This window comes from Histomonas meleagridis (genome assembly GCF_020186115.1).
Source record: "Histomonas meleagridis strain 2922-C6/04-10x chromosome Unknown contig_91, whole genome shotgun sequence".
NCBI classification, from domain to species: Eukaryota; Parabasalia; order Tritrichomonadida; family Dientamoebidae; genus Histomonas; species Histomonas meleagridis.
In genome coordinates, this window is record NW_027150924.1 from 27023 (window position 1) to 45793 (window position 18771).

Consider the following 18771-nt stretch of genomic DNA (forward strand, 5'->3'; position numbering starts at 1 on the left):
GAAATAAAAATGGAGAGCCAAATGTGCGACCCTTAACCTGTGAGTATAAATCTGATGACAATCAAAACAGAATAGGTTTAGAACAATTCAATACACAAGATCTAAGTTTTGATCCAAACTTTGAAATTTCTGGCCGATGGGAGACGTCTCCCACACTCAAATGGAATGGCTTTTATAAATTTGAGAAAGATATCCTACTTTCTTAAACAGGTTTCATCTTGAAGTACATTTTTTTGTTTTAGACTTTGATATTGTTTCATTTTGACCAAGAAATTCCATTCAATGATAAATGCATTTAGTTCGAAGCGCTTTGAGTGTTATATTAAGTCAATATATTTAAGATAAAATTAGAATTGCAATTCTAATTTGTTATTCAGGAATTGAATAGAAAATAATCGTTCACCATTCAATTACATTTGATTCACAATATAAAAAAGACATTTCGAAATTACATATATACATATATTTATTCATACATTAAAATCCAAAATATTCTGTTACTTTATTTTCGAATTCTTTAAATTCGTTATCATTACCTTTGATTTTATATAATGAGAACCCAATTAATCCGAATCCGGGGTGCACACATCCGATATTCAATGACACATATAATTCATTTTGGTCCTTAACCAACAAATATAAACAAAAATTTTGTTCGGAAAGAATCGAAATATTTTTTTCTCTTTCCAAAAATTTAAATAATTTCTCCCATAACACTTTAGGACTATCAAGTGTTGTATGTTTGCAGTTAAATTGCGGCAAAGTTTTCTCCTCATTAGTAATTGAGCGAAATCGCATTGTTTGCAAATTTCGTATATTCATTCGGGAAATGTTGTTTTTGTTCTTGTTGTTGTTGGAATACAAATTGGTTCGACTTGATATTGATTTGCGTTGTTGGATTCGTTGCGCTGGTGAAACTTTCATCTTTTTTACAATTATATATGGGTCAGCGTTTGGAATGCGCTCTTTGCATGTTGCCGAGTCCATTCCAAAGGGGGTTTTAGCTCGAGGTTGTGCAGTTTCTTTTTTCTGATCTGAAATAGAATTATGAGATCTTCTTGTATCTAATCTTCCGACTCTATTTGACATATCAAGGTGAGGTAGGCCAGTCAGAGGTGGCAATTGTGCTATTCCTATTTGATATCTTCGATGAATAATTCGATAAGTTACTAAATCGTCATCTGATAACTTATCAAGCTCATTCATTGAAATATCTTGTTGGCAGCCCATGTCACGAAGGACTGCTACATGAATACGCTCTTTGTGTACAGGTTTGGGTGGGTGCGGTAAACGGTTTTTGTTGTACCATTTCGTTTTCATAATTTCAGAGGCCGTGTAACGGTCGCCGGGATCAAGGGTGATGAGGTGGTGAAGTAAGTCAGTTGCCGACTCTGATATCTGAAAAGGGAATGTGTAGTCAGCTTTAACAATGGACTGGAGAAGGTCTGGTATGGAAACACCAGTAAAAGGAAAACGGCCAAAAAATAACATAAAAAGAATGATGCCTAAACACCAAGAATCTGCATATATGGGATTATGAAGTTGACCTTGAATAATCTCCGGCGGAGAATACTGAGGAGTTCCACAAATCGAATCTATTAATCCATTGGCTGGTTCATAAAATCGGGAAAACCCAAAGTCAGCAATCATTAATCGACCATTGGAATCAAGAAGAATGTTTTCAAGTTTGAGATCTCTATGAACTAGATGAACTGAATGCATATAAGCAACAACACGAACAATAGGCCGAAATATTTCTCGTGCATCAGATTCAACAAGCGGAGCTTTGGCTTTAACAAAGTCAAATAATTCACCTCCTGCTGCATATTCCATTACAACCCAGATTCGATCACCTGAATCGATGACTTCGTAAAGTTCTGTAATGTGTTTTTGGTCACCTAGAACTTGAAGAGTACGTATTTCACGATATAGTAATAGCCTTTTTTTTGCATCGTCAACAGTTGATTTATTAATAATTTTCATAACAACTTTTTCGCCTGTTTTGTTGTGAATGCTTAGCCTAACCGTTGAGTTTCTTGTCTGTGATAGTATTCCAATGCTTTTGTATCTTTCATTAATTTCATCAATAGACATTGGATGAACAACATCTTGAAACATTTCCCATTCACTTCCTTCTTGGTTTGTATCTTCTTGCCGAGAATTCTCGCCAAGGGAAGGCAGTGGGTTCATCATTTCTTGGTGCTAACGTTTTTTCTCTGTCAGCATACTCTATCGGAGCTGTCAAATTTCAATTGAATCGCTTTTGATAAAAACGGCCGCATAGACGATCAATATGTACATAAAAAGCTGAGCGATTTTTACTAGTTCAAAATAATTTTGAATGATATAACCGTTGGGTCTAAAGGAAAGGTTTACAGTGGAACTTTGCATCAAAAAGAAGTAAATGAGATATAATTTTTGCATAATAGTTTAGATCTAAATGGATTACATTTTTTTCGAAAGAATGAATCCTCATCATATTTTTCTTTAGTCGAAAATTTTATCAATTCAATCAAATATCAATTTTAATAATTATCCTACTTTTCCAATTAAATCCTTGCATTTGATGTGTTGCTAATATATGTTTGTTCAGATTAGTTTATCTTCAATTATATATTCATCAAATGCATTTGATTTTAATATATTACAAAAAGTCACAACATATGATTAACCTGTTAGAATAAGAACAACACAATGATTTACTATGAATACCTAAGGGACTGACATGGCAAAGAGTGCACTCAACAAGACCACACAACGCTCAATTTTGAATAACCGATAATTCAATTTTCTAACAATTTTGAATGAAAGTCAAAAAACTGAAATTATCACACAATCACATCATTTTTTAATGTGGATGCAGCAGCAATTTGTACGACTGGTTTTAATGGTAACAAATGTAGGAATAATCCATGATGATAACTATTAGTTCAAAAGCCATTATTCGAAATCTACAAAAATACTTAAAGGGAAATGTTATCATGTCTCAAAAGATATTTTATGATTTACAAAATCTCAAAAAATATTTAAAACCAGTTAAACTGTTATTCATGTGTGTTGCTTAAAAACAATTAACACATGAAAATGGATGAACAATGATGCATAAAAGAGCATTGTAACATTTTTTGATATTAGTGACTTTTTATTCAAATATAGAGCCATGCATCGTAGTCATGAGCCATTGACCATTTATCTTTTCTAAGTCAATGTCGAGTTGCAATTTCCACGGTTTTTTCTCGCCGCCGTATACAGCTGCAGATACGATGCTTTTGCCTGTTAATGTAGCTTTTTCCCCATTAACTGTAACACTTAAATCAGTATCTGAATACGAGTAATAGTTTAATGATCCGTTTTCAATAGATTGAAGGAATTCATTTTTAAGTTCCTTTTTACCAGTGAGATGAATAAGGTAAAAATTATCAGTCATCATATTACTAAGTGCATTCATATCTTTGTTAATCATGTGTTGATACATTTCATCGTAAAACTTTGCAACAGCTGCTTCGTCTTGTTTCGCTTCCATTAAAAATAATGATGTGTTTGAAAATTTATCGGGTGAGATTTCGGTAAACTATACAAAAATTAATATCGGCCAACGTTGTCATTTGATAACAAAGACCGTTTGATATTCACAATTTTCCAAGGAATTTTTTCGAAAACATGTTGTTTTTTTTAGTAGAGTGGTGTTAACATATAAAATGATGTAACGAAAATTATTATTAATCCTAGCTTTTAAAAAAAATTAGTACCAATGATAATCTGGAAATTTAGGCAGGGATTGCTGATTTTCTTTTAGTTTTCGTTTGATAATAAATCCTCTTGAAATAAAATAGATCCTTTTTGCTACAGGATTAGAATTCGTCAAAGTTCAATAAAATATTATATAAATCGTAACATAAAGAATACATATTTGAAAAAATATTTGATTCTTTTTTCACCATTTAAATTTATTTTATTCTGATGATAGGAAATAGTGAATGAAAATTAAACATATAGAATATGAATTTTCATTTTAAGGATAAAATAACAACAAATCAACTCAACAAGAATGCATAAATTTCCTTGAAAAATTTTTATTATGACATAATTAAATCCATTGGTCCTCATCTTCTTTTAATAGATTACTAAATTCCTTATTGACATCTTCGAAATTTGTTTCTAAACTTGATGACGTATCATTTATATTTGACGTTGATTTTGTTTTTGTTCTCTGTTTCTTATTTCTTTTCAACATGAAAATTACGATTCCGACAATTATCAAAACTAAAATAATAGCACTGCATATAATACCAATTAATATTTTATTTGATAACGATTTATCATTTGGAATATTATCATAATTTGTTATGACAAATGTATAAAAGCTGTAGTAATAATATGAAGTATACTTATAATATATAACTGTGTAGTCGTAAAAAATGATATTTGTCTCCATATAACTATAAGTGGATTCAAATGTTAACATTGAAATTGTATTTATATATTTACTATAAAATGTAATCGAATGTGTAATAGATATTGAGTGCGTTAAAGTGAATGAATGTGTTAAAATTATGTTTGACACTAATGAATCAATAGAAGCATCAGATTCACGAGTTGTATATAATGATGATTTAGAAAATTTTGTATATATAGACAACATAGTAAATGTGTAACTTTGTGTAAATAAATTTGACTTTGTATATGTATTTGAATGGGAAAATGCACTTGTTTTTGAAAATGTGTTTGACTTTGAATATGTATTTGATTCAGTGAATGAATCTGATTTAGTGAATGAATCTGATTTAGTGAATGAATCTGATTTAGTGAATGAATCTGATTTAGTGAATGAATCTGATTTAGTGAATGTATTTGATTTAGTGAATGTATTTGATTTAGTGAATGTATTTGATTTAGTGAATGTATTTGATTTAGTGAATGTATTTGATTTTGTACACGTGTTTGACTTTGTAAATGCATTTGATTTAGTGAATGTATTACTTTCCGTGAGTTTGCGTGTTTGTAAATGACATTCATCAATTATTGTGCCTTTAGAAACAATTTTTTCACCGAATGTGTCGTTTAGATATTCCAATGGAGTCACAATTGATGTTGCTGGCACATTGTAAAATACATAATCACCTATAGTTGGTGAAATTGTTCCTTCAAAATAAATACATTTTAGAGAATCACAGCCACTAAATGCAGATTCACCAATATATGAAACTTTATTTCCAATAACAATTGTTTCTAAATTAGAACTTTTATAAAATGTGTTAGACCTAATATTTATTACTGAATTTGGAATAATAAATGTTTTACTTTTCCCATTTGGATAACATATAATCTCTGTTATTTGTGTATCATATAAAACGCCATCATTTTCATTGTTCGAAAAATATGGATTTTCTTCTGATACGTTAATAAATTGAAGACTTGTACATCTTGTAAATGGATTTAATGAGAGAGAACGAACAGATTTTGGTATATTAATATACTTAAGGTTGTTACAACTTTGGAATGCATCAGAAGAAATTGCAAGTAGACCTTCTTTTAATGCAACACTTTCAATTCTAACGCATTGCCCAAATGCATTCTCACCAATTGATTTGCACGAAATTGTAAGTGTTACTAAAGAAATACAATTATAAAATGCATATTGGTTTATCACTGCTAAAGAATTCTCTTCAAATTTTATCTTTTCTAATTTTTCACAATAAGAAAAAGCATTTTTATCAATATTAACAACTGATTTCCCAATATCTGCAGAAGTTAATTCAGACCAATGATAAAATGCTTTTTCAATAATTTCTTCAACATCTTTGATTATAACGTGCTCAGTGTTGCAAATATATTCATATGTAAATTCATTTGATTGAGTTATTGTAAGTGTTTTTGATTGTTCATTAAATACTTGGGCTGTGCTAACAAAAAATATAATAAATAACATTGGAATTACGCTAATATTTAGTCTATTATATTTATTATTGAAATAACTTTTAGATAATAAAGTAAAAACAAAAAATATATTCATAAGCAAAACTGAATTTCCGTTTATCATAGTAAACATCAAATTGAGTATTTTTAGCAAATTCATTGGTAAACTATTATGTTTTAATGACGAAATACAATGTAAAAACATATTTGGGTGATAACGAAAATGTAACATAGAAATTATTTGAGGAAAAAAAGATAAAAAAGCCTTTTTTGAAAATATGCACTGCATATTTATTAGAGTGCCTTCACTAGAATTCGTTGAAAAAAGACAGTACAATAAATGATTTAATTTGCTCATAGTTTGTTTTTTCTGGGAACAATAAAAAAATATTTCGATCCTTTTATTATTTATTCTATTACTCATAGAGTTCATATTTACGTTTGATACATATATATTCTGAGTGATATTTCTAATAAAAACGGGTTTGACAAATATTGGAATTAAAGCACTGACATGAATCAATTTTAACATTAATTGAAAATATCGAATGTTACACATAAATTTTCGGATATATATCCAAAACCTAGACAACAAATAAAAACCCAGACAACTTATTATGGCAACCGTTAAGAAAATTTATTTAATGAAATAAAAATATCTCATTACATCCTTGAAATTATTATATAATTAATTATTTTTTATTGATGTATCCAAATGTTTTTGCCCTTGGTGATACTGGTGAATCAATCAAGAAATTTTCTTCGATTCTTTGCTTGTGTTTATTTTCATTAATTACCACTGTATGTGGATCATTTGAGGTATCAATTTCTAAGCCAGCACGATAAAAAGCATTTCGATTGTTCTCTGAAGTCGTTGCACGTTCAATAGCTGAGATAACACGATCAAGTTGAATACCATTTTCATATTTTAAAGTTGTAGAACGAATTTCATTTTTAAAAACGCCAAATGTTACTAAATCGAGTGGTTGGAATAAATGTGAGAAATGTGGAGGAATAGTAACCAATCGTACGTTGTTTTGAGTTAATCTTTTAATCATTGCATTATCGAAATGCGATGCACAATTGTAACTAATGAGAACAGCTGGTTTGTCGCCAAATTTTTCATCATTTCTTAAATTTTGAATGTAAACATGAAAAACATCATTAATATATTCTGAAATGATTTCCATCGAGGCATAAGTAGGTTCTTGATAACGGATAATAATATCCTTTCCAATGCGGATATCTGATAGCAAAACTTCATGATCAAGAGTCTTTCTTGAGATTATCATTAATGGTGTTAATACATCACCAGCCACAGAAATGGTAGTAATTGATGAGATTTATCCGCACAATATTCGATTTCGGCATTTTTCAATAATGAAGGGACAACCACCTTTTTTGTTTTTTATTGGCCCATTCCTGTTGACCAACATCATCGAGATTAAATATCAATTCTGTCGGTAAACCGCTCACATATTTCATTAAATTTGGGATATGTTTTAAACAAGAACTCTTCGATAAATTAACTCGATTTTTTTCCTGTGGTAAAGCTGTCGTCTTAACAATATTATTTTGATGTCTTATAATAAAATTATGATACCAGGATGGAGAAACAGTAATATTAAATTGTTCGAAAATATAATTACGGATATCTTTCTATTTGCATTATTTGTGACATTCAGCTCTTAATTATATATATAATAATAATAATTCTTCATATTCATTAGGTAAAATGGTTGGTCTTCCATTTGAAGTTTTCACGTTTTTATTAAGAGCATGACTAAATTTATTTTAATCGACTTCATAAATTGAAGCAATTTTGCTTACAGTTGTTGTAATAACATCAAAATCTATGATCATTTTATAAATTGCGATTGCTTGCTTCATTCTAGATTTCGCATTTATCTGCATTCGATAATTTCGTAAAATGTATCTGACATCAGAATTAGAAAATTTTGTCGATAAAACATGTTCTAACTGATTTTCAGTGAATGAGGGCTTTTATTTGGGGGCATTTGGTTAAAAAAAATGAAAAAATTGCTATTTAAACGTATTTTAGTGTAAACAAAAGTGCTGTCTATGTTTTAGTATGATGTCTAGGTTTTTGACTTATCTATAAATGCAATATAAATCGTGAATTTGGTTATTATAAGAAACATTTTGATTATTATTTAAAATGTTGGTTAGGATGCAAAACGCCCTCCATTTTGCGGTTTTTGAACGATAGGAAATTTGAAAGGAAAAAAAATGGCAATAAAAATATTCGACTTTTGATAAGGAGATCAAAGTCATTTCAAAAAGTGAATAATGGCAAAATATCTTATTGGGGGGGTCTGATACACTTCGAAATCATTTTTCTAATAAAAATATTATAAATTATGATTAGTTTATTAAGTAATTTCACCAATTATTGCTTTCCAGCATTTTTCAAATGTATTTCCTATATTTCTTCGAAAGCACCATTCATGGATATATGATTCGTAATAATTTCTATCTCTAAATCCATTTTTTATGAGGTATCCTTCTATTAGATTCCATGTACCTTCTATTTTTTGAGTATTTGCCTCAGTAATTGGATCTACAAAATTTTCTGAGTGATTTACTGTTTTGTGTACATAACCTAAATCACTAAGAGTATTATATGCCTTCCATTCATCAGCCCAAATTTCTGAATTAGGTCTAACTGTCGAACAAATAATTGGAATGAGAACTTCTTTCGATCTATTTTCGCAAATCTCAGCAACAACTCTCATCGTTTTACTGTCTATTTCGCCAAAAACCCAAATTTCTTCTTTTTCCAATGCACTTCCTTTGTTGTATTTAGCACCGAAAAATTGACTTTCATCAATTTCGACTATTCCATCACCAAGTAAATTCTGAGCTATATCTTTTCGATATTCTTTTTCTGCAATAGATCGAAAAGTTTGAAACCATGTTATTACTGATCGTTCACATACACCTGTAATTTTAGATGTAGTTCTTATATCAAAATTTTCTACCCAACATGCTAAAATGTGAACAAATCCCCTTAATGAAAGTTTTGATTGTGATACCCATGAATCTAATCTGATTGATTTTGAATTTCTGCATTTACTTGAGCAGCATCTATATGCAGCACCATCAGGGTAACTTGGTGAGAAATAAACTTTCATTAACGATTGACATTTCGGACATATTTAAATTTGGTGGATATCAGGAATGATTCCCTGCTCAGAGGCCCATTTGATGAAGCTTTTGTCATTTAATTTTAACACTTTCTTAATGGTTTCGAATTGCAATTGCATCGATAAAAAAATGATCGACTTTTTGACTACTTTACAAACAAAAAATATGAATAAATTTTTATCGATAACCGTTATATTAAATCTTATATATTTTATTTAATAACTTAAATATTATCGTTATGTCAAATATTTTGTCTGTCAAAATATATATATTAATATGTATCAAATGCGAGCATCGAAGGTGCGAGCGGTTTCGATCGTTATCTATTGAAAAACTTCGTTTTTCAATAGATAACGATCGAAACCGGCCGTCAGGATGATGGATGGGGTGCCCTAATGTGGCATTTCTATTTTTCCTCAAATTTTCTATCGTTCAAAAACCGCAAAATGGAGGGCGTTTTGCATAAGAGCCAAAATGTTTAATGCACCTAGATTCTCTGAGGGGAAGTTTTCATATAATTTTCCCTCTTTTATAAATGATATGAAAACATTTCAGAACCAGGGCACGGTCTCAGTATTAAAAAAGTGAGGTAAATTGTGACAAAAAATAATTGAAAAAATCGATGATTATTTCTCGAAATAATTAGTTTCTAGAAACATTGATAAGTATACACTAAAGTGGCATATGCCATTATATTGTTTCTATAGAAACAATCGTTATGTAAAGTTTGTAAAAAGTCATGATATATCATTGATACATGATGCAGCGATATTCATAGTTAAACGCCCAGGTACCCAAATGAATTTATGATTTTTAATTATCCCCGAGACATAACGTTTCTGGTTGAAACTTGTCTTGAAAATAATATTATTAATCATTGATTTTTTTCATTTGCAATCAAATTAAAGTTATATTTTTACGTTAAAATAGAAAAAGTAATTCATTATTTAAAAGTTTATGCCATTTCGTTTGCAAGGTTCATTGCTTCAACTTCTTCTGGAAGACGAACATATGCCTTCTTGAGGAATTTAGGAGTAATGAGTGTTTTAACACTAACTGGCTTGACGTGGTAAAGGCGGTTGATAGCAGCTGCAATTTCTGGCTTCTTAGCACGTATATCTACGTAGAAGGTCATTGTATTATCATCTTCGAGTTTACGTGAAGCTTTATCTGATGTAACTGGGCCCTTGATGATCTTGTAATCATTTCTCTTTAAAGAAACTGGTTGAACAGCCTTATGTTCGTATTGTGGTTTCTTTGCTGGGATTGTAGCTTTAGGCTTTTGGAACTTCTTGAAATTCCTTGTCTTCTTGATTTGCTTTTTTTGGCCTTGTTCGGCTGCTTTTGCTGCGGCTTCTGCTTTGCCTGACATCTTAAGGTCCGACCAAAACCGTTTTTTATAATTTAACGTTTCCCATTACACTTTTGACATAAACAAAGGAAATTTTCACTTTTTGAGAATTCAAATTCAATATTTTATTTCATAAAAGTTTATTTATCCAAATCTGCTTTTGTATCTTCTATTGGTCCACCATATGCCGAGTTAAGGAGCTGTTTAAACTGCTCTATTATTCCCCAGCAAGGGTGATTTTTCGGTACATATTTTTCGATTATTTGACTGTATTGTTGATTTCCATTTGACTTGTTTTGAAGATCCATCATTATCTTTATTGATATCGATGAAAGGAGAAACACGTTTCGATTAGGAACAGTGTTTGCAACAAGTGGAAGAAGATTAAAAATATGTGGTCCAAGAATTGGATTATTAATAGTGTCAGTAAATGCTTCAGAAACCGCAATATGAGCGAAAGTATGTGTGGGATACGTATCAAGGATGTTCTTTAGAAGTAAGGCAATGTTTAATTGGACCAACTTAGATGAAACATTTGGAATCACAGATGCAACGCGAAGAAGTAATCTGACACAAGAAACTTGGTAGCTATGGAAATATGGCCCAAGGTTTGATAATTCGCGAATTGCTTGATCAAGAATGTTCATAAATACATTACAATTATTTGGTGTGCATAATGCAAGAACAGTTTGCCATCTAGCATCTTTGACAGCACATGGTGCGTTTGGAAAGTCTCTAAGTAGGTGTAATACAACATTTGGATTTGTGATTTGTGGATTCAATACTGGTGATTTGGTTGCTGATGTGATAATAGTAAAAATCCCAATTACTGTCATAGCAGCATCGTTAAGAGAAGTAGGATATGGAACTTGACCAATTGCATTTGCAAGAAAATTAACAAAGTTTTGCTGAAGGAGAACGTTTTGAAGGTAAACGGTCGCTTTGGAACCGTTTGTAAAAATGTTATTGAAGAAATCGATAGTGTCTGGCTCTGCGCTAAAGTTTAAGAGTGTTGGGATATAAGCTGCCGACAAGTCTGTTCCTTCTTTTGAGAATTGTATTATTTTTGATGTAATTTCGATAAAACGAGAAATCATTAAGTTATTAACTTGTCCATACGATTTCGAACAAAACTGTTTTGCAATGGGATGAATTTGATTTTTTGAAACTATTGATTGATAAATTGCCTTCTGATTTATTTGAGGGCTAACTAAAATATCATATGACTTTTGTCCTATCTTGTTCATCAAGGAGAGAGCATTGCTAAGAAGCTGCTGAGAATTTTTTGCAAGACTACGAATTAAAATTAAAACATACTATTCAAAAATAGGCGAAAAATTTGCTTGTATTGCTTTTTCGCAATCAGGCGACGTAACTACGTCCTGTAGTGTTGTAGCTGAGTTCTTGAGGAATTCAGCGAAGTTATCCATTTGATTAAAAGTTAATGAAAGAACGATAGATTGTTTTCAATATAACCGGCCAAATCCTGCATAAAAAGCTGCAAGACTTTTTGCACCAAAAACTCTGCGCAGTCTAAATTCCAATTAATGTATAATACAAAAAAGCACAAATTTATGTACTAATTCTTTACATGTTAACTTATCTTAATTCAACTTGAATTTTTTAAAATTTTAAGTTCAATCTCATTTTATAATTAAAACTTTTCCTCAAGTAAGAAAACCGCATGAAAAAATTGGACATGGAAACATTACTTTAGATAGTTCTATTTATTTATAAAAACAATCCTAATGTATTATCTTCTTTATATGAAGTTTGGTCGATACTTTGGTACTGTGCATCCTCTTTCTTGGATGTTGCAAGTTCCACAATAGTTGCCAGCTTCGATACATTTTTCTAATGAATATCCTTTCATATAATACACCAAAAATCCAGCTTCAAATGAATCGCCAGCTCCGTTTGTATCCACAATTCTTGACATTGGAACGTCTGCAGGTTCTTTTTCGATTGGTTCACATCCACTCATACATCCAATTGTTGGTGATGGACCATTTGTTGCAACTACAATTCTCTTTTGCCCTTCCATAACATCATAATTTGCTATCATTCTCGTTAACTCTTTCAAGCATAAGTTTTCTTCTTTTTCATTTTTGTCAATCAAGCCAAACTTTTTTGATAAGCAAATAATTTCTTCTTTGTTACCAAAAACAACATCCGCGACGCGGAATATTTGTTTTAATGTTGGCCATGTGCTGCAATCGATTGCAGATGGCGATGATAACCCGATTGCAAGTGGTATTTTTCTATGAAGACATTCGATTGCAATCGAAAGTGATATTTTCTCGTTAGATCGAATAAAAAAGTTCGCTAGAATAACAATTTTCGCTTTTCCAAATAGTTCTGCAACTTCTGGAGTATACCAATTATTATAATCAATCATTGATGATGCGCCAAGCGATGTAACAATCGTACGGTAGCTCGCTCCATTTGTGTTACATACTAAAATGGCACAGCATCCTGTGTGGTGATGCGGAATTTCTTGATAAAAGCATTTGACACCACATTGAGTTAGAATTGATTCGAGCACTTCGCGATTAGAGTCGCTACCAACTGAACCAACAATTGCTGTTTCTCCTTCATCTTGCATAAACCATTGAGCCATGGCTAACACATTTTGACACGCACCACCAGGTGTCTTTTGCGTTTTTTCACTTTTGATAATCTCATCAATGAGTTGTTGATAACTTTCATCAACAAGAATTGCATCATCTGTTTTCAAACCCCATTTATTAAGAAAAGACTCATCAACTTCGGCCGTAGCATCAATGAGTGGATTGTCAATGGAAAATATCATCAAAAAAATTAAAATTGTGGTCAGTTAACTTTTTGTGAAGTTCAAATTCTTTGGGGAGTTTAGTCAAAAAGTCAAATGTAGCGGTTTCAATTGAAATATGATTTTGTCACAAGTTTCGATTCAAATTTATGTGATCCTCATAAATGAATTCAATGGCTTTCAAACAGCATATGTCACTTTTTCTCATGGGCTGTTGTGCTGTATTTATATTTCCAAATATAGTTATCATATATATTCAATTATTCCTTATGCGATTAACTAATTGTTTCATCATGCACGATTGACGATTAAATAATGAATTGGGCTTTTGTTGGTTTTGTGGTTTGAAAAAACTTGTTGGTTTAAACATTAATGTTTAAATTCCTTGAAATAATTTCGAATGGACTTGTGTAAAGTTATAATAACATATTCGATTTTTTTCATCAAAGATGAAATTATCAGAAGAAAATTAATTTAAAAAAATCATATTAAATAGCTGAAGGCATTTATTAAATGATATCAGGTCGCTTTAAATCAGTATTTTATAAGTTTACATACTTGAAAGTTATACATTTTCTAATATTAAATTATTGGAAACTGTTTCCTTTTTTTACAACGAATTCAACAACAAATGATCAAAAAGACAATCAAAATCAATGCAACTGCGGCATTTACACAAATTATGATATAAAAAATGCTTAATGGTTTGGATGTTGGATTGATTGGGAGGCATTCATCAACTGATATTCCGATAGAAACCTTTAAATTTCCAAATTCTTTGCTTTGATATGTCGAAAATGTCATAACTTATACGCACATTATTTATGTAAAGTTATATCAATTGATTATATTTCTTTTGAGAATATAAAGACTAAATATATTCAATATTTCACCACAACAACTCAAAACAATTGGAAAAAATTAAAAAAATCATCTATGTTGAATTATTTTTTAAAATATTCAAGCTTCTATGTAAGTCAATTATTATCAAAATTGGATATCTTAAGATGTATATTATATAAATTATATTTTAAATAATTATTATTTTAAAAATTATCTCGTTATTGATATTGTTATTATTTTTTTATTAACTCTTATATATTACAAAAAACTTTTGCGAATTTCTCAATCGAATATAAAAGAAAAAAATAATTTGAATAATTTTTTTGTTTTTACTATGTTCTTGGTACAGATATTTCACACTTATAGTATCGATAATGTAACATTTATTATTTACAATTCTAATGGATTTGAAGAAGCAACTAAAAACAAAGATAATATAACGCACATTATCATCAGAGGCAATGTTAGTGTGATTCCATTAAATGCATTTGCTGGGTGGACTTTACTATTATCCAATGAAATTGGGAATAATGTCATTATAATTAGTGTTAATTCTTTTGAGAGATGTAATTCATTATTGATTGTAGTGATTGCAAAAAATATAACAACAATTGGAAATTACGCATTTTCTTATTGTTCTTCGTTAACAAATATAGAAATTCCATCTTCTGTTACTTCAATTGGAGATTATGCATTTCGATTTTGTTCTAATTTAACTTGCATCTATTATTATGGCGACCAAGAACCAGACTTTGGATCATATGTTTTCGAATACATTTAATCCATCTTTACAATTTGATTTAACATTGATACATACGATTGTATTCATTAATTCATTTTCTATTACAAACACAGTTACTGAAACACTTTTTGTCACAAACACGAATACACTTTCTATGATTGGTCACGAGTATACACAAGTAGACACACAAATTTCTTATTATGATTCAGTGATCACTGAATATTACTCTAATTTCACTTTTTCTTATGATAACATCGAAATAAGTAAAATCGAACAAAATGAAGATAACACTGTAGCAATAGCTGTTGGAATATGTGTTCCTGTCGCAGTGATATTAATTGCAGTTTTAATAGTATTTTTAGTAATTCGTAAAAGAAGTAACAAACAAGTCAGTAGAGAAAGAAGTTATGTTGAAGAAATAGAGAGGCAAAAAGTGATACATTTTTGAATAGTTTACACTCTTTTTTGATAACCGACTGCACCGATACAGGGGAAAAGTGACATTCAGGCGGTTGGGACACTTTTGAGTTCAATTTGAAAAAATTTGTTTAAATATAATTCAAAATAATTCGAATGCATTCAAAATTCAGAGAAAAAAATTTATGCTTTGAATTTGTTAGTTATGATATGACCATTTAAGCAATCAAAAAAGGTGACGTGAAATTCCATATTCGAGAAATAAGCTAATCCATATAACTATGAATTTGTTGGTGAAAATATATAAAATCGTTCATGCAAACATAGCCAATCATCGTTTTGGGAAAACCAAAATTATCCAAATAATAAAATTTTATTTATCAACAATATTTCACACATCGGAATTTAACACTTCGAACATTTTCTCGAAGTATTCGTGCGGCCTCATTTCGTTTTCCTTCCTCACGACTCTATCCGCGATTATTGCTGTTGATCGCACCAAATATCCAAGTTCCTTTGGCCCGACGATTGAATCCGGCGGTAATGGGAAGAAGTTCAACTCTTGGTTCTTTCTTTTAGCCATAACCCGATATAACATATTCGGGTAAGGAAATATGATTATATGCGCATCATTAAATTGTGATGAAATCACAGATGTATCATAACCCGAACAATCCTCACACCATACAATATGCACATGATCATTTCCTATATGTCTTTTCTTTTCGATCTTTTGTTCATCTGTTGGATCATCAGGTAAAAGTGTTGACACATGAAACATCACCTCCATTTGACGGTTAGAATAATAAACGGATTTTCCGTTATATGACAGTTTTCCGTTGTAACGTAAATGTGTCGTCAAGTCGATGAAGCAGCCGATAGAAAACAAAAAGTCCTGAAACCGCTGGGAGCACGTTAACTCCGTATTTGACAAAATTGTTTTTTGATCATATTGATTTTGACCTACATAAAGAACTCCTATTTTAACTTGTTCATATCTTGGCGCGTTCAGGATCGAACTAATTTTTATCTTGAAGAGGGGTGTCTTCTTCAAGCAAAATATATCATCACCACAAAATGTCGAGAAAAATGAACGCGAAGCTTCATTTGAACAAGTTTTAGAAACAAAATTAATTTCGTCATTTACAATGTCATTGCTATCATTGTTAGGAATTAAATCTTTAAATAATTGATCAGAATTAACTATCGGAATATCATTTGTTTGTAATGAATTTATTTCATCGTTTTCATGTATTTGAAATATGTCAATTAATGACTTCAAAAGTTTTTCGTTTTCTTCTTTTTGGAATTCATTTATTTCATTGTTAACGTCAGTGATTGGTAATGTTTTAATGTTTTTATCATTTGTAATGTATTCATTTTCATTAGTTTCGAATTGTTCGACTTTAAATTTCATTGTATTATTTAATGAATTCGTAATAAATTCAAATGAATTTTCTTTATTAAATTTCGTTAATATTAAAATTTTGTTTTTGGTAACAAAATGTAAATCGAATTCGTCCGGATTAATTACATTTGGTAAATAGCGTTTATATATATCAAATGGAATTGCGTCGAAAAATATTTTCATTTCGTTCTCATTTTTCTTATTTTTAAGAATATCGAAAAACATTTTTATGATTTTATCATTAGTATTAACTATTAAATCGAAAATTGATCTTAAAAAAAACTGATCATTTATATTCGGTAAAACATTTCGAACGAAATCTTCATAAAAGTTTGGAAATTTCTTTTGTATTAAAACTTGTAAATCAGACAAAAACAAAATCATTCTTGAAACGTTAATTAAATTTTCATTAATTTTTACATTTGTTATTGAATTTTGTATCCATTCTGTTAATTTGTTTTTATTATTAAATAATTCGATAATGAAAATTGGGACCAAATTTGTAAATGAATAAGTTTCTTCATTTGGTATCTTTTGTATTGCTAATTGTAATGTCTTTTGGAATAAACTTCGATTAATTGGGTCGACTAATAAAAGTGATTTATTTAATATATTATAATCAATTTGAGATGAATCCCATTGTGATACGATTTCATTCAGTTGTGAAGGTATTAAGAAATTACATTCATAATTATATAATGTATATGAAGTAACGTTAAAATTCGAAATTAAATTTTTCGGTATTTTCGATATGTTTAATGTTAATATTATGTTCAAAATTGATATTAATATATACGAATTTGGTGGGAATTTAAGTGTTGTTTGATATGCTAAATTAATAATATAATTATTAGAAGAAGAACTTAAAAATTTTATAATTAATTCGATCCATAAAATCGAGTTTTCATTATCATTTATATAAAAGCCTAAGTTTTCTAATGAATAATTTATTGAATAAAGAATTTGATTATTAATCTTTGTAACAAGAAAATATTTTAACATTGGAATAATAAATCGTTCCCAAATAACAAATTTGTTTTTGATGATATTTAATGGTAATATTCGTTGAATAAAACTTAATGAACAAATAAAATGTCCATAAATTTCAAGTTGGAAATCTTGAGGAAATGAATTCATTAATATACAAGAAAAATTAATGGAAAATTCGAAATCCCAATTTTTGTTATGTAATTCAAGTAAATATATCGAATTCGAATCAATTAATTGTTGTACTTTAATTTTACTTTCATTAAAATATTCAGTTGGTAATACACTTAATAAAGATTTCGGATCATTAAATATTTTTAAATATGTTTCAATTTCTTTATAATCTTCTTTTAATCTTTGTTTCTTAATTTTTAAAGAATTAAAATATTCTTTTACTTGATTAATCTCAAAGTTAAACAACAAAGGTGATAATGTTGTCGACATAATTGAGATGAAGATAATTGATATTGATTTCCAATCTTTATCGAAAATTTCAGTTTGTAATAATAATTTATAACATCGATTATCAACGATTTTTGCATCAAAACAAAATGTTAAATAAAGAATAAATGCTAACGCCGGAAAATATTGTGAAATCTCTTTATATATCGAGCGTAATATTTCATGATAATATTCTTCAAGATTTAATTCTTGTATTGGACCACACCAAATGTTTCGTAATATTGTCGTAAATTGGAAAATCGAATCTTGATTTCGATTATTTTTGTCAAGTAATTTAAACGTAACATATTTAGCAAATAATTGCATAAAGCTGATGATGATTTCAGGTGCAAGCGCCGAAAAAATCGTAAATAATGAAAATGGTTCATAGTTCCGAAAGTTGGTGTTAGCTAAAGGAAACCATAGCGATGTAAACCATTCAAGTAGAGAATCGTTACTGAATTCAGTGTAATGTAAAAGTAAATAAATCAATGAAATTGATTCATTCGGTGAATCTTTTCGTAATAAACATGCTGACCGTGCTGAATGATTCTTAAATAAATGTATGACATCATCAAAAACAGATTTAGGACATTGACCATCTAAACAATTTTTGGGAATAACTTTCCCATCTAACGATATAACTGGATATGGAATAAAAAGGGAAAGAATCACAGAACTAATAACTTCCCACCATAATGATATGA

At 29.6% G+C, this 18771-nt stretch overlaps 7 protein-coding genes across 7 annotated transcripts; all 7 read right to left on the reverse strand.

Annotated features, from left to right (window-relative positions):
* Nucleotides 1–477: 477 nt before the first annotated feature.
* Nucleotides 478–2193, reverse strand: GO595_009600 (CAMK family protein kinase; the record flags this gene model as incomplete). Its single annotated transcript, XM_067923304.1, has 1 exon — nucleotides 478–2193. One exon carries the CDS (start codon nucleotides 2191–2193, stop codon nucleotides 478–480), a length of 1716 nt encoding a protein of 571 aa, XP_067770221.1.
* Nucleotides 2194–3142: 949 nt separating this feature from the next.
* GO595_009601 (nuclear transport factor 2 family protein) lies at nucleotides 3143–3523 on the reverse strand (the record flags this gene model as incomplete). The annotated part of the gene is made up of 1 exon (XM_067923305.1): nucleotides 3143–3523. One exon carries the CDS (start codon nucleotides 3521–3523, stop codon nucleotides 3143–3145), a length of 381 nt encoding a protein of 126 aa, XP_067770222.1.
* Nucleotides 3524–6608: 3085 nt separating this feature from the next.
* Nucleotides 6609–7208, reverse strand: GO595_009602 (uncharacterized protein; the record flags this gene model as incomplete). The annotated part of the gene is made up of 1 exon (XM_067923306.1): nucleotides 6609–7208. One exon carries the CDS (start codon nucleotides 7206–7208, stop codon nucleotides 6609–6611), a length of 600 nt encoding a protein of 199 aa, XP_067770223.1.
* A 2831-nt stretch (nucleotides 7209–10039) lies between these two features.
* Nucleotides 10040–10456, reverse strand: GO595_009603 (ribosomal protein L23; the record flags this gene model as incomplete). The annotated part of the gene is made up of 1 exon (XM_067923307.1): nucleotides 10040–10456. One exon carries the CDS (start codon nucleotides 10454–10456, stop codon nucleotides 10040–10042), a length of 417 nt encoding a protein of 138 aa, XP_067770224.1.
* Nucleotides 10457–10575: 119 nt separating this feature from the next.
* GO595_009604 (uncharacterized protein) lies at nucleotides 10576–11532 on the reverse strand (the record flags this gene model as incomplete). Its single annotated transcript, XM_067923308.1, has 1 exon — nucleotides 10576–11532. The coding sequence occupies one exon, from the start codon at nucleotides 11530–11532 to the stop codon at nucleotides 10576–10578; it is 957 nt and encodes a 318-aa protein (XP_067770225.1).
* A 665-nt stretch (nucleotides 11533–12197) lies between these two features.
* GO595_009605 (adenosine kinase 2-like) lies at nucleotides 12198–13247 on the reverse strand (the record flags this gene model as incomplete). The annotated part of the gene is made up of 1 exon (XM_067923309.1): nucleotides 12198–13247. One exon carries the CDS (start codon nucleotides 13245–13247, stop codon nucleotides 12198–12200), a length of 1050 nt encoding a protein of 349 aa, XP_067770226.1.
* A 2372-nt stretch (nucleotides 13248–15619) lies between these two features.
* Nucleotides 15620–16018, reverse strand: GO595_009606 (Rap/ran-GAP family protein; the record flags this gene model as incomplete). The annotated part of the gene is made up of 1 exon (XM_067923310.1): nucleotides 15620–16018. One exon carries the CDS (start codon nucleotides 16016–16018, stop codon nucleotides 15620–15622), a length of 399 nt encoding a protein of 132 aa, XP_067770227.1.
* Nucleotides 16019–18771: the final 2753 nt, after the last annotated feature.